Raw genomic sequence first — 15871 nt, forward strand, 5'->3', positions numbered from 1 at the left:
TAGTGCACATGAAAAGGTTTATAACCAAGCTGTCTGATTTTGTGACTACATAACCATTGTTGTGAGTGCTTTCTCAACACGACTAGTCCAAGAGCTCTCATTTGGGTTATGCTGATGTACCTCCAACATAAAAGGGTTCTAGCTCCAATTCATCTCCCCAGCCAAATGTGCACTGTTGTCACAAGATGGTTCCTGCAGTGTATCTCTCCAGTTAAGATTGCCTCTCTTTCTTACTAGCTGAGCGATGGCTGTGCAAACTTGGGACTGACACCTCATCTTCTAATTGACTCATATGGAAGATGGCTATACCTTGCAAGCTCATGAACTACACACTTACAAGCGCATCTGCACTACAATACCATGATCCAAGAGCTTCCTCCACATCATCTGTATCAGAGGTTTGCTCTCTGGAATAACTATAATACTATGCACAGTTGTTAACGCTTTTCATCTGAGGATCTCAACCACTTCACATCTATTAATTTTAACAACCACTATGATGTAATTATGTATTTTTATCCCCATTGCATAGATAGGGAAATTGAGGCACAAAGGGATTAAATGACAACTTATTCAAAGTCTCACTATGAGTGAGTTACAAAAGCTATGAGAAGAACCTACCAGTCTTAACTCTCAGTCTTGTCCTCTAAATCACTAGACAGCATTTTCTCCAAATGCTAAAATGACAGAAAATTAACTAAACGTAAACAGAAATGTGCTACCACTCTGATCTAGAGAGCCCAACATGCTGGCCATTAAAAAAAACTTACCTTTTTACAACGATGTGTCTGAACACGAGAATTAAAAAGTAAGAAGCAGAAGCAGCCTTCTTACTTGTGTACAAAAAGTTGTATGCCATCTAAGATTTCATCTCTTACCAGAAGAGTGTAAATACTGCTTTTAGGATTCTACTGTCAAACAACTAAAAAAAACTTCCACATGAGATTCACAGCACTCAGTTTTCAAGATAGTTTTTCCAAGAGAGGTAGCTCAGTGGTTTGAGCATTGGCCTGCTAAACCCAGGGTTGTGAGTTCAATCCTTGAGGGGGCCATTTAGGGATCTGGGGCAAAAATTGGGGATTGGTCCTGCTTTGAGCAGGGGGTTGGACTAGATGATCTCCTAAGGTCCCTTCCAACCCCGATATTCTATGATTCTAAGATGTCCAGTGACATACAGCACGTACCTGGGAGCAGAAAGCCATTTTAAAATTCAGATTATCCTTTGGGGCAATTAGGACACACTGAAAATTTGTGCTCTAAGATCCATCCTTAGTACCTATTAATGTAGGATATACAAAGGGTTAAGATGTGTACCCCCAATTGTTACTTGCTGCCCTTTCTGCTCAACTTTAGCAGTGAATAGTTTTACAAACTGTATGTGATGAAACAGGCTGGCACAAAGTCAGGAGAATAAAGACAATATTTTAACCCTAGCTTTCAGTGTTTTCAGTTTATAATACAGTCCCTACTGAAAAATATTGTGACGGGGCAAGGCCAGATGGCTATAGAAAAGTAGTGGGAGATAGATATATTAGCTCCAAGTTAAACAAATCCCTGGTACCAGGATAAGTGAAATGGCAGCTACTCCAGGTGAATTTAGACACCTGGGGCCAATCAGGGGCTGGCTGAAACTAGTTAAAAGCCTCCCAGTTAGTCAGGTGGGGGTGCATGTCAGGAGCTGTGGGAAGAAGTTGCGCAGTTGGAGAGGCTGAGTAGTACACACCATATCAGGCACAAGAAAGGAGGCCCTGAGGTAAGGGTGAAGTGGCGCTTGAGGAAGTGAGGGCTGCTGTGGGGGAAGTAGCCCAGGGAATTGTACATGTCATCATGTTTCTAAAAGGTCAGCTACTGTAGCTGATACTATTAGGGTCCCTGGGCTGGAGCCCGGAGTAGAGGGTGGGCCCAGGCTTCTCCCCTCCCCCCTTTTCCCCCAGATTAATCACTGAGACTGGGAGACAGCAGAGACTGTGCAAGGAAGGATAATTTCTCCTCACCTCCCTCACTGGCTTATGATGAAAATGGCTCAGTAGACTGTGACCCTTGTCTCTAGAGAGAGAAGGGTTACGTGGAGGGTCACAGTGAGCCTCTGAGGCTAGTGAAATCTACCAGGGAATGCGGGACCCACGGAGGCAAGGACAGAGCTTTGTCACAATATACATACACAAAATGTTACAATATCTAACATACATACAGTTACACATAAAACTGTAAAAATAAAATCTATTCATTACATGATGAGTTGCTATTTTCCCACCCACAGGACCCTGCCTTGTTCAGTGCACAGAACTGGTGCTCAGGGGGCAGAATTAAAGTTAAATTGACAACTGTAAATCCAGCATTTCCTAGTTTTTCAGTACTTAACTTTGCAACCTAAAATAACATTTTAACAGTTTTTGTGCACGTCTGACTACACATATCTGCAAAAACTCACACACAAAATGTGCATTTAACACACAGGTTAAACCAAAAAAACAACACTGCTAACATTCAGCTACAACTATAATCCTGCTGTACACAACTATCTCTCATAGGCCCATAAAGATGCATTGCAGAACACACAAAATACAAACCTGCAATTACAAAAGTAAAGTCCACATTCACTGAAATCAGTGTTGCTGTGCCAATTTACACCAAGAGAACTTAGCCATATATAAATCAGATCCTTCTTTGAACAGATACCATATACCAGCTTTCCCTTTATCTTTCTAAATGTCAATTTTCAGGTGCTGACTCAGAGAAAATGAAACTTTGAACTGCAGACGCTGACAGCACCTAACAGACCTTTATACTCTTTGCTTAACAAGGAAAAAGTCCTTTGACTTGTAGCAGTCATATGCAAGTTTTTTTTTTTTAATTAATAGTAGTGGCACTGCCTGCTACCAAAGAGATAGTAGCAGACATGGGACTATCATTTTTGGGACCGGTGACAGGTAAATAGATCCCAAAGGTAGACTTTGTTTCTAGGTGTGAAGATGCCATGCTCATGTGACTGTATGCATAACAGCTTTGCACAGTGTAGACCTGTGCAAAGAATGGAGCAAGGCATTCTTAGGAGAGTGTTCCATTTTCCTTGCAAGGTTACCTCATAACTGGTGTAAAACCCAACCAGAATTAAATTACGAGCAGAAAAATTTTAAGTCCACCCACAACATTTCAGAGATTTGTGAGCTCTCAAAGGGACACCATCAACTTGAAATCTAGTCACTTTTCAAAAATGAGTTTCAGGTCCCCGAATCACCTGCCACTGAGCCTTGATGCCAGATTTTGTAGTTTACTGTGCTTTTAAAATGCTTTTTTTCCTTCCTCTTACAGTGTGAATTACACAAACAACAGAAGAAACTGATTAACTGATCACAGAGAGTGACTCAGTCTATGGCAGCACTTTGTCAAAAATGCACAAAGCAAACAAACCAGGGCAGAAAAAATTCCCCTCTAATCTCTTTCACTTACAGGAATCTTAAGCTTACCATGCAACAGTAGGTAAGCATGAAGCAGTATTATTTTTAAGCAGATGGCTTCCTTTTAATGAACATTTAGCCTAGTACAGGTGTTCTCATGACAAATTTTTGGTGGCCTCAGATTGCGGCCACCAACTCTTGCTGGCGGGTGCTCTGACAATTTTTCCTAAAATACTTAAGAAACTTTAGGAAAAACAAATAAATATGCACATCAAAATCACTGTAATTTATTGATTGCTAGCTAGTAAGTCTGCTGCTGTGAAAAGTGATATTCATATGTTTGTTAATATTTTTCACAGCCTCCCAGCTAGCTTCTAAGTCTGCTGTGAAAAGTGAAATTAACAAACATACAAGTATCACTTTTCATAGCAGACTTACTTAGCCCTGGCAAGCCCGGGGACAAATTAAGCCCTGGATGGGGAAGTGGATGGACAGGCAGCAGTGGCCGGGGTGTTGAGGGGGTGGAGGAGGTAGTGGGGAGCCAGAGACGGAGCCTGAAGCCCAGGGATGGGGCCAGAGTCTGAAGCACCACGATCAGGGCCCAGGGACGGAGTGCGAAGCCTGAAGCCCCGTGGCCAGAGCCTGCCACTCCGCCACCCCAAGGCCAAAGCCTGAGCCCCACCCCACCCAGGAAGGTGGGGAAACTCACAGGCTGCCTGCTCTTCCAGCATTGAGCCCCAGGTGTCTCCAGAGGGGGAGAAGGCCCAACCCCTGCTGGCAGCCCCAGCAACCAACACCACGGCAGCACATCCAGAAGCAATAGGAAGGGGGAGGGGCAGCTGCTTTGTCCCCCAGTCACTGCCCATGAGACTGTGGCCACAAGAAAAGCCCTGGGTGGTCACATGCAGCCACAGTGGCAGCATTTGAGAAATGCTGGACTAGTGGCTGATAAAACCATTGCAAAGCTTGTCTAGTTAGGGCCTGGGTGGAACCCCAGTAACTGCAATTGGGCTCTCATGAGCATAGAGGTGTGTCCACAGGCAGCTAATTGCAGGGCCTAAAAGACCTTAAAAAATTGGCAATGGTACTTCATAAAATATAAGTCAAAATGATTTGTATAATTTAACGGATCCATATTGTAATACACCTGCATGTATGTGAGTGCGCGCTTCTGCAAGGCTCAATAGACTGAAGTGTTGCTGTAGTCAAGTAGCATCACAGTTTCCATAATAGAACAGTATTTTTCCAAGGTATGTAACTCAGCTAAGTGTTTTTCAATTTGTTCAAGTAAAGTGCATTTTTCATTAACATGAGATAGAGAAGATTATGAGTTAATAAGCAAGGGAGGCAGCTTGCAGCTCCAATTTAATGCAACAGTTACAGGTCAGAGACCCTAGCACAGACAAGTAATTAACTACACTTTCTGGGTCTCGAGGCACTAAAGCAAAGGATCCAGAAAAAAGCAGCAGATGAAATAAAAATAAAGACTATGTACAAATGAGTCTGACCACATGAAAACATCAATAGCGGAGACTCTGAAGCCTTTTCCATACGTAACAGTTGCTGCATCAATTGCCATTAGGTTTTGTAATTATTACTGATAAAAATGGACTCTTTCGTCTTTTCTCCTTCAAATCCTCTTCAAAAACCACTTCCTTCAGCTTGCCTTCCATAATTCATCTCCGCTTAGAATCCATCTGCTCACTTCCTCCCTCCCCACCCAGTATACAATTCAAGATAAACACAAAGCAGAATAAAATTATTCGATGTGAATCCTTTGTAGATAATGCTTATGCCAGAGCAGTTTCCCCATCTCCCTGTTTTCTGTGGTCTCCTTTCTTCCTTAGTCTGCTGTCATTCTTGTTGGGTTTCTGGCCAGCAGAATGGGCTAATGATTAAAATCCAAGATTGGGACTCTGGAGCCCTGGTTTCTAATCCAGCTCTAACTCAGAAGACTGTGTTAAATTAGGAAGGTCACTTAACCATTCTTTGCTTTACATTTCCTCATCTTCAAAATAGGAGTAACACTTACCTAACTGCCCAGGAAGGGTATGAGACTCAAATCAGTTAGGCCATGATCCCGCAATCAGATCCCTGTAAGCGGACCTTTGACTACAGTGCGGTTCTGCACCAGCACTAGGATCTGCCTCTGCAGACCTGACTGCAGAATCAGCGGGTACACATACACAGGGATTAAAGACTCACAGTATGGCCGCGACTGGCCTAGGTCAGCTAATTTTGGTTTGCAGGGCTCAGGCTCCAGGGCTAAAATTACTGTGTAGACATTCAGGCTCGGGCTGGAGTCCAAGCTATAGGACCTCCACCCTTGCAGGATCCCAGAGCTCAGACTCCAGACCGAGCCTGAACCTCTACACAGTGATTTTTCAGCTCAAGACCTGAGCCCCATGAGCCAGTCAGCTGACCTGAGCCAGCTGCAGGTTTTTTATCCCTGTGTAGACATATCCAGGGTGTTTGTGATGCGTTGGATCTGTTGAGATCTGTTCATAGAAAGTTATAAGTAAGTGCTAAGTATCACTGTGTAATTCAGATGTTAAGGCAGACACTTGAACTGCGAAGCACCACGCCCATCATCGGTTTGATATGAACAATAATAATAAGAGTCATAATAAAAAAAACAAATAAAAGAGTTGTAATCAGGAAACTCGAAAACAAAAAAAATAGGTATCATGGTCAGTGCCTTAGTGAAGCTTAGTGGTCCTGTGAACGCATGTTGGAGGGAAGGAGACTCTTTCTTGTTAGTCACTTTTCCTTTGCTAGTCAGTCCTCTACATTGGTATGTTTACCTGCTATTCAAGATAAATATAATCTGAGTAGGAGTAAATCAGACACACAAAAAATGCACCAGTCAAAGTCAGCCCAATTTGAAATATGAAAATCTAATGTGAAATATGAATACCAAATATGAAAATACCAGGTTCTTGCAAATTCCACAGATACAGACAAATCTTATCGATTACAACATTATGACTGCAATTCAGAAAGCTGTTACAATCATCTCAATCCCTGAGCAGTTTCTAAAAAACTTTGTTTCCTAGGTCACGTATGACAATGCAGAGATTTCAGAAAATGAAACATTTTTCCATCTGATAACCATACATGTTCATGTTCAGGTGCCACCAACACAGACTGACAGGTTGTCTTTGTTGACTCGTCTGACAGGGTAAGTGCCTGTGATGGGGTATACAAACTCCACACTGGGCCAAAGGGGTTAAAAGGCACAGGTAGCACTACCTCTCTGGGCCAACCAAGCATGCTCTGATTGGAGGAGCAGGTTACAAGGAGGTCAGAAGCCAAGGCAGAGGGGGATAGACAGGCTGCAGGAGAGAAGAAGCCTTCTCCAGGAAGTCAGTCAGAAAGTGGAGCCTAAGAGGGCACCACAGAGCAAGTAAGGCCCACAGGCAGTGCCTTCGCCAACCACCACCCCTTTGAGAAGAGAAGATTACTCACCATGTGCACGAACTGCAGTTCTTCTAGATGTGTCCCTCTATGGGTGCTCCACTTCAAGTTACTTCAGGCATGCATGTGTCTCTCGAGACCTTGATCAGAGATTTTCTGTTAGCAGAATCCATTCAGCCCATGCATGCACGCTATACAACCTCGTGCTGCACTCTGAGGGCATAGGGTTGCACAGGTGAACTGCCCTCAGTTCCTTCTCTATCAGCATGGCCAACGAGAACAGTCTGAAGCAGAGAGGAAAGAAAGCAGGTCGAGGAACATCCCTAGGGACACGCACCTCGAAGAACCACAGTTACAGCACAAGGTGAGTAATCTTTTCTTCTTCTTCAAGTGGAGTCCCTATGGGTGCTGAGCAGTATCCTCACAGGGAGGAGGGAGCTTCGGAAATAAGTCTGAGACTGAAAACAGGACAGCAGAACCAAGTACCTCATCAGACCTGATGCCATAGACCAAGGCATAGTGTTTAGAAAATGTATGCACTGAAGCCCATGGAGCAGCTGTGCACATCTCAGATGCTGGAATGTTTTTGAGTAATGCTGTGGAAGTTGCTTGTGATCTGGCAGAGTGCTGTAATCCTTTGGGGGGAGGTAAGGTATCAGCTGCGTCATAGCAAACACTAATACATTCATAGATCCATCTCAACAGTCTCTGTGAATCACAGATGTGCAAGACTGGAAGATTTCAGAGTAGCAGCTGTGTTAGTCTTCATCGGAAGTGAAGTGAGCTGTAGCTCACGAAAGCTTATGCTCAAATAAATTTGTTAGTCTCTAAGGTGCCACAAGTACTCCTTTTCTTTTTAAGACTGGAAGGGCTCTCAAGAGGTCATCTAGTCCAGTCTCTGCACTCAAGGCACGACTAAGCAATAACTAGAACATTCCTGAAAGGTGCTGTCTGACCTTTTCTTAAAAGCCTCCAATGATGGAGGTTCCTCAGCCTCCCTAGGCAATTTATTCTAGTGCTTAACCACCCTGACACTTAAAGTTTTTCCTCATGTCCAACCTAAACCTCCTTGGCTGCAATTTAAGCCCATTGCACTTCCTGTCTTATCCTCACAGGTTTAGGAGAACAATTTTTCCACTCTCTTCCTCATATCAACATTTTATGTACTTAAAAACTGTTATGTCCTCCTCTCCAGATTAAACAAAGCCAATTTTTTCCTCTTTCCTCAGAGGTCATGTTTTTTCTAGACCTTTTATCATTTTTGTTGCTCTTCTCTGGAGCGCCAATTTGTCCACATCTTTCTTGAAATGTGGTGTCCAGAACTGGACACCACACTCCAGTGGAGGCCTAATCAGTGTGGAGCAGAGCTGAAGAATGACTTCTCATGTCTTGATTACAACACTACTGCTAATACATCCAAGAATGATGTCTGCTTTTTTGCAACATTGTGACACTGTTGACTCATATTTAGCTTGCGATCCACTATAACCCCAGATCCCTTTCCACAGTACTCCTTCCCAGGCAGTCATTTCCCATTTTGTATGCATGCAATTGACTGTTCCATCCTAAGTGGAGTACTTTCATTTGTCCTTATTGAATTTCATCCTATTTACTTCAGACCATTTCTCCAGATCATTGTGAATTGTAATCCTATCCTCTAGAACACTTGCAACCCCTCCCAGCTTCGTATCATCTGCAAACTTTATAAGTGTACTCTCTATGCCTTGGCCAGGTCGGTACTATGAAGATAACCCTGGCATTGTCTGCCTGATCTTGTTCATCACTCTTGGAATTAGTGGTGTTAGCGGGAATGCATAGAACAGGCCCTTTGTCCAAGGAATAAGAAAGGCATCTCCCAATGAGAGGTGACCTAGGCCTCCCCTCGAGCAGAATAAGGAGCACTTCCTGTTGCTGGATGGGATGAATAGATCTATCTGTGGAAGTCCTCACCTCTGGAATATCCCACGAAAGATTTAAGAGTGTAACTCCAATTCACAGTCTTTGGAGAAGCACCCATTGAGCGTATTGATTACGACATTCTGGACTCCAGGAAGGTAAAACAGGCGAGATCTGAATCCAATGGTTTATACACCAGTCCTAAAACTTTATAGCTTCAGCACATAGGGAGGGGGATTTTGCTCCTCCCTATTAGTTGATACAGAACATGCAAGCCACATTGTGCATCATGAGTCTGATTGATTTACCCTTAATTTGTGACTGCCCAAAGTTTTAACAAGAGGATAGGGAGACCGCTTTCCTGAGGTGACCATCTGCCCTGAGTTATGAGTGTGTTGAAGTGTGCTTCCTCACCCTACCAGTTATGTGTCTGTTGACACACAGTTATTGTTGGAGCTGGGGAGATGAAAGGGTAGCCCACACAGACACTGTGTTTAACTGCAGCAATCCAGGGAGTTCTTCACCTGGAGGGGGGTCCGTATTCTGTTTGTCCAAACTGTCCCTGGTTGAAGAATAGTTCCTTCTGAACCAGTCGTAAAAGCAGTTGAGGCATAATCTTGCATGCTTGGTCACAAAGTGCAAGTTACCATATGATCTAGGAGCTGCAAACAGTTCCTTACTGCAGTACATAGACTTCTCTGAATTGTCCTGACCAGATTTGACAAAGTTATGAATCTGTCTGTGGGAGGAAAGGCCCTGGCTGTCAACATGTCCAAATATGCCCCTATGAATTGTATTTCCTGTATAGGGGCTAACTTGGGCTTCTTTGTATTTAGATTCCTAGAAGAAAGAGAGCTGTCTGGATGGAAGTTAGTGTTGCTCTGCCTTGGGTAGCCAGTCATTATGGGAACAGGATACGGAAAGACTAAAATTGTGTGCACCAGTGGAATAGGATGGAAAATGCTGTGGTACTGGGAAGCACTGGTAATTCAAAGACTGGGGTCTTGGTACAAGAGAGTCATTCAGTACCTATAAGCAGTGGGGATTCCGGCTTGTCTAACATTGACTAGTCTCTTGCGTAATGGAATTCCTGCAGTACCGAGTGGGTCAGTAACAGTTGATCTGGGTGGCACTGGAGAGCATAGGCTCAAGGTCCGAAGATGCACGCCTCGATTTTGTTGGTACCGACAAAGCCCAGTGAGAAGGCACCATTGATAAGTTTGAAATAGATGGCTGCGATCTGCAGATGGAAGGAACCTGGGCCCTGCCAGCACCATGCATCTCTGAAGTTCTCGGATATCTCCCTGCTCCACTGGTACTGGAGGAAGAGTCTTTTGCCTCCACAGTACTGAGTTAAGAGGTCAGAACTTCTGACCCCATTGAATTAGCAGGAGATTGGGACTTCTTGGGAGTTGGTTCTGTGCGGTGGAAGTCTGAGCTCCTCCTCTTTGGAGCATTCCCTGAGTCCTTCGAGATCTTTCCCCTTTTAGGTGAGACCTTAGCTGAATTTGAAGGAGCACTGGATCTGTCCAGACACAGATATATGGGGTTAGAGGGGGTCTCCTGACCGGACTCGGGAACATTCCATCAGAGCAGCTTCAGTTTGGTCTCCCAGTTTTCCCAACTCTAGATTTTAGAGCCAGGCAAAAGTTACATTTTGGGGAGATATGAGATTCTTCCAAATGTATACATTTAGATTGGGTGTCAATGACTGGGATAGCCTCCTGACCAGAGAGGAAGCATTTAAAACCTGAAAAAAGAAAAGGAGTACCCGTGGCACCTTAGAGACTAACAAATTTATTAGAGCATAAGCTTTCGTGAGCTACAGCTCACTTCATCGGATGCATTTGGTGGAAAACTTAGGCTTGAATAGAGCTCTATTCAAGCCTAAGTTTTCCACCAAATGCATCCGATGAAGTGAGCTGTAGCTCACGAAAGCAATAGAGCTCTATTCAAGCCTAAGTTTTCCACCAAATGCATCCGATGAAGTGAGCTGTAGCTCACGAAAGCTTATGCTCTAATAAATTTGTTAGTCTCTAAGGTGCCACGGGTACTCCTTTTCTTTTTGCGAATACAGACTAACACGGCTGCTACTCTGAAACCTGTCATTTAAAACCTGGTGAGCCATGCATGCCCAGCCAGGCCAAATAAGCTCCCCAGAAAAAATGGGGGAGAAAAAAGGAGGAGAGGAAAAAACTGAAAACTCTCACTACCATCTCACTAATTCTGTGCTAACAACTAACACTAATTAGAACACTAAACTAACTAAAACAACAACAAAAAACATGCTCGAAGCAGACATACTAGATCTCTCTGCTGTCTTTGCCTGCAGTTCCTTCTGTCACAAGCCATTTGCCTGTCCAGCCCTATATACACCCTTGGTTCATACAGAGCACATGCATGGGCTGAATGGACACTGCTGATGAAGAATCTATGATCAAGGGCTCAAGAAGCGCATGCACACCTGAAATAACTTGAAGCGGAGCACCCACAGGGACACTACTCGAAGAAATATCATCAGGTTCTGCAGGACTTTGCTCCTTTGGACTCTTTTCACTGAGCGATGGATTATAGGCTTGTCAAGGTTCCTTCCCCATTGTGAACTCTAGGGTACAGATGTGGGGACCTGCATGAAAACCGCCTAAGCTTATTTTTACCAGCTAAGGTTAAAACTTCCCCAAGGTACAAACTATTTTACCTTTTGCCCTTGGACTTTATTGCTGCCACCACCAAGCGTCTAACAAATATATAACAGGGAAAGAGCCTGCTTGGAAACATCTTTCCCCCCAAAATCCTCCCAAACCCTACACCCCCTTTCCTGGAGAAGGCTTGATAAAAATCCTCACCAATTTGCATAGGTGAACTCAGACCCAAACCCTTGGATCTTAAGAACAATGAAAAAGCAATCAGGTTCTTAAAAGAAGAATTTTAATTGAAGAAAAAGTAAAAGAATCACCTCTGTAAAATCAGGATGGTAAGTACCTTACAGGGTAATCAGATTCAAAACATAGAGAATCCTTCTAGGCAAAACCTTAAGTTACAAAAAGACACAAAAACAGGAATATACATTCCATTCAGCACAACTTATTTTATCAGCCATTTAAACAAAACAGAATCTAACACATATCTAACTAGATTGCTTATTAGCCCTTTACAGGAGTTCTGACCTGCATTCCTGCTCTGGTCCCGGCAAAAGCAACACACAGACAGACAAACCCTTTGTTCCCCCCACCCCTCCAGATTTGAAAGTATCTTGTCTCCTCGTTGGTCATTTTGGTCAGGTGCCAGCGAAGTTATCTTAGCTTCTTAACCCTTTACAAGTGAAAGGATTTTGCCTCTGGCCAGGAGGGATTTTATAGCACCGTATAGAGAAAGGTGGTTACCCTTCCCTTTATATTTATGACAGGGGCCATGCCCCAAACTGAAGAGACATAGGTAGGAAGTAAGTAGCCCAGGGCAGCAGACTTAGACTCACTGCAGGGAGGACCCTGCTATTGGTTGCTCTGCACAGGGCCATGGGCTGGGTCTCAGTGGAGATAGGAGGAGCCAGGCCTCGCTACCGTACCCTCTTAAAGGGCAAAGCCTAGATGCAAGTGGAGAGGAAAAGATTCCTGGCTTAGGGTGAGGAAGAGGCACTTCTACCACCCTGATACAGAGGCAAGGTCTCAGAAGTTGGGTGTGCTAATCACTATGCCGCCCAGCCCTCTGAGCACCCTATCACAGCGTCCAATCATTACTCTTCAAATTTGCCCAATTTCTGCCCTCTCACTCTCTCTCCAGTTAATATATTCCAAAGCAAAACTGGTATTTAAAATACATTATGGTGCAGTGTGGCTGAGTGGATAGAACACAGGACTGGGACTCAGAAGACTAGGGTTTTATTCCCAGCTCTGCCATTGGCCTGCTGGGTAACCTTGGACAACTTACTTCACCTTTGTGCCTCAGTTTTCCCATATGTAAAATGAGGATACTCATACTTACTTCCTTTTAAAGCACTTTGCAATCTACTGATTAAAAGCACTATATAAAAGAGCTAGATGTTATTACTGTATCATCGTCATGGGATGGTTCTGTATTTTTAAGTCTTAGGCTTAGGTCATAATAACTAATTCTAAGGTTTTGGCAGCAGGTAAGCCAGCCTGCTTCCCAGAAGGATCCCACAGGATACTCAGATATGATGGATGACCTCTTATGACCTGTATCCTTGGTCTAAAAGGAGAATTTAAAAAAAAAAAAAAAAAAAAAAAAGGGAACAAACAAACCATCCAACAAAAATACCCCATGGAAGCCCCATCATTAGCAAATCTAAGCATGGAAACACTCTAAACACCATATCTAACTAGTACGCAGGGAATCTCAAAAGATGTACAGACTGTATGCTTATCTGAATCATTGGAGAACCTAATCGTGACATGTGAGACACCAAAAATAAAAACAAACAAAAAATCAAATCCCCTCACCAAAGAAATCCAACAAGCTTTTTTCTAACCTGGACCCCTTGAAGCATGTTCAGTCAATCATAGAAAGAGAACCAATACCATGTGATTGGTCACAACCAATCTATTCAGCTCAAAATTTGAACAGAGAATGCAAAAAAAAAAAAAAATCTCATTTTTGCACCCTGAAAAGGATTTAGAGTTTTTTAAAAACTGCTCCCCAAGTTGAACAGATTTCAACAATTTGAAAATACATTTTGACATAAAATAACTCTCATGACAAACACCTGACCCAGTTCAACATAGTCTTGAAAAAGTCTTACTACTGATTTTTCTTCTAAAACTAAAATCTGACTTCCCAGAAGGACATGGTAGAGAGCTAAAATCAGACTATATAACTGGATATAAATGAAAAGGCCATGGGACAGTGTTTCTCAAATTGTGATGGGCAAACAACTGCTAAGCGAGAAGAAATGTATGCAGTGTAGTTGTAGCCATATTTAGCAAGATCTACACAGTGAACGTAAAAATTCACATAATAATCGTTACATCATACCTTTCATCTAGAGGAACTGGCTCACAGCACGCTTTATAGATTATATGTCATTCACCATCTTCTATCCTCAGCTGTTGAGCAATGTTTCTAGGGCTCTTGACTTGAATGGCAACCCCAACCCAGAGAAGCCTGTTTCAAATGTACATGGAAGTGTTTGAGATTTTATGACAAACAGGTCAGTGCAGCATACAACTGCCCGCAGTGTTACTTATCAGTTCAGGACAGATGGTCATCTTCTCAGAACTGAGGGGGATTTAGGTAGGTACAATATAATTACTGAAGCTGAAATATAGCCAGCACAAAGAAGGTTACTCCTTTGCTTTTGTGCTAAGTGCCATGGGATCTTTAAAGACCTCAATTGCTCAGGTGTTTAATTTTGCATCTCATCTGAAAGATGAGCTTCTAACAGTTCAATATCTCTTACCCCCTACTTGGCACACAAAACTTAGACTGAGAAGAAAAAGTATTACTGTCCACCCAGTTAGCAACACCATTTCCAGCAAGATTTCCTTGGAGGTCTCCAATACAAGTACTGACTAGGCTAAACCCTGTTTCACTCATGAGGTCAGAAGAGCTCACAGCTCAGGATGTTATGGTTATGAAATTACTTGCAGATGCTCAATTTAAGTTATAAATATACCTAAAAGAACCCTCTAAACACTACTAAGTAAAATGTAATAATCTGAAATGGGCAAACTGTGAAGGAAAAGCTTCAGTGACAGATTTTCCCTTCCCTTTTCTGATTCTGCTTCCAAGGCAATCATTTTGTCAATAGTTAATAGTTGTCAGCTATCATTTTCCTTTCCAAAATTAAAAAAGTCATAAAATTGTCTTTGAAAACAAGAGAACCTTGATTGGAATTTTCAGAATGAACAAAGATCCTTAAAACAAGAAAAGGGGTATTACCTGGGGAACTTCATCTATAGTAGAGGCATTTTGAAGTACGGGTGCAAATAGGTGTACAACAGTCCACTTCAGCTAGTGAGGAGGGAAAAAACAAACAGAGCAACATCTCAACCACACCTCAGCAGCAAGATTGCAATTCCTAAACTCCAACCCATGTCTACATAGCTGAATAATTCTGGATATGTTAAAACAACTACTTGCATTACCGATTTCATACAGGTTTTACAGCACCTTATGAACAATGTAGTGACCATTCCTCAACTCAGGTCAGTAGGATTCTATTCCAGCTGAGAGATCAGTAAGAAGCTAATGATGTTTATTAATAGCCCTTAAAGCTAATAGCTCATCTCAGTTAAACATAAGAGTAATAATCTCTTTATGGCCTTTCCTGTAAAAACAGCTGAAGTTTAACAGAAAAGACTATTGTGAAATAGTTTTCAATTAAATTAAATCTTGACAATCACATTAACATGCATCATAATCTACTCAACTCCCCAGTAATGTATTCAATATACATTACTGACTTCTAAGGATTTAAATCAGAAATGTTGGACAAAAGCCTTTTAATCAGCCTTTCAACAAACTCTGTAAAAGGAAGTTTTGCCACTAACTTCCCCAGTTGCAGGCCTTGAATCCACATTTACAGAGGAACTACACTTTAGCCAGTTCCAAAAAAACCTTCTGTAAAGATCCAGAAGGATCTCACTCTGCTTTCCACCACCCATGGAGTTCTAACTCCAAAGCATTAGCCCAAAAAACTCACCCTATGACAAGGGAAGTTATTATTTTATTTTGAAAGTTAAACAAGCACTGAGCTGGAGTAACAAAACCACATCTTGACCTTGATTACCAATAGCAGGATACAGGAAGTTGGGAAATTTCCAACTTGAAATGTTTCCTTCAGCATTTATATTGATAATTAAGGATATCTACAATTACATTAGCTAGGAGACCATAATCAGGGCATAAGCCAAACACTAACTACCAGGGGTTTGGAAGAGGTGTCCATTAAAGGCATGCTAGTGCATAATTACAGGGTTTGAGTTACGAAGCCCAGAGTCTTTCTTTCCTCTGCAGTGATTTCCTCACAGAATCCCTATTTTAAAGAAACAGATTTTCTCCAGTTTAACTTTAATATCACACGCTCTAGTAACTCACCAATAAGAGAAAAAGTTAATCAACCCTTCTGACTAAATATCATCAAGAAAATGTATAGAAGGAGCTTTCGTATATGGAAGTAGCAGAGCCTGCTGCCAAAGAGG

General features: G+C 42.5%; 1 protein-coding gene across 3 annotated transcripts in view; it reads right to left on the minus strand.

Annotated features, from left to right (window-relative positions):
* Positions 1 to 15871, minus strand: part of LOC119858359 (E3 ubiquitin-protein ligase MARCHF8) — a 202200-nt gene that overhangs the window by 144816 nt on the left and 41513 nt on the right. The window contains exon 3 of one of the 3 annotated variants that reach the window (XM_043519087.1): positions 14610 to 14681. The exons of the other annotated variants lie outside the window; for them this stretch is intronic. Coding sequence (XP_043375022.1) covers positions 14610 to 14681 — 72 coding nt within the window. The remainder of the gene's footprint in view (positions 1 to 14609; positions 14682 to 15871) is intronic. 3 annotated transcript variants of the gene reach the window in all.

This window comes from Dermochelys coriacea, chromosome 7 (genome assembly GCF_009764565.3).
Source record: "Dermochelys coriacea isolate rDerCor1 chromosome 7, rDerCor1.pri.v4, whole genome shotgun sequence".
NCBI lineage: Eukaryota > Metazoa > Chordata > Testudines > Dermochelyidae > Dermochelys > Dermochelys coriacea.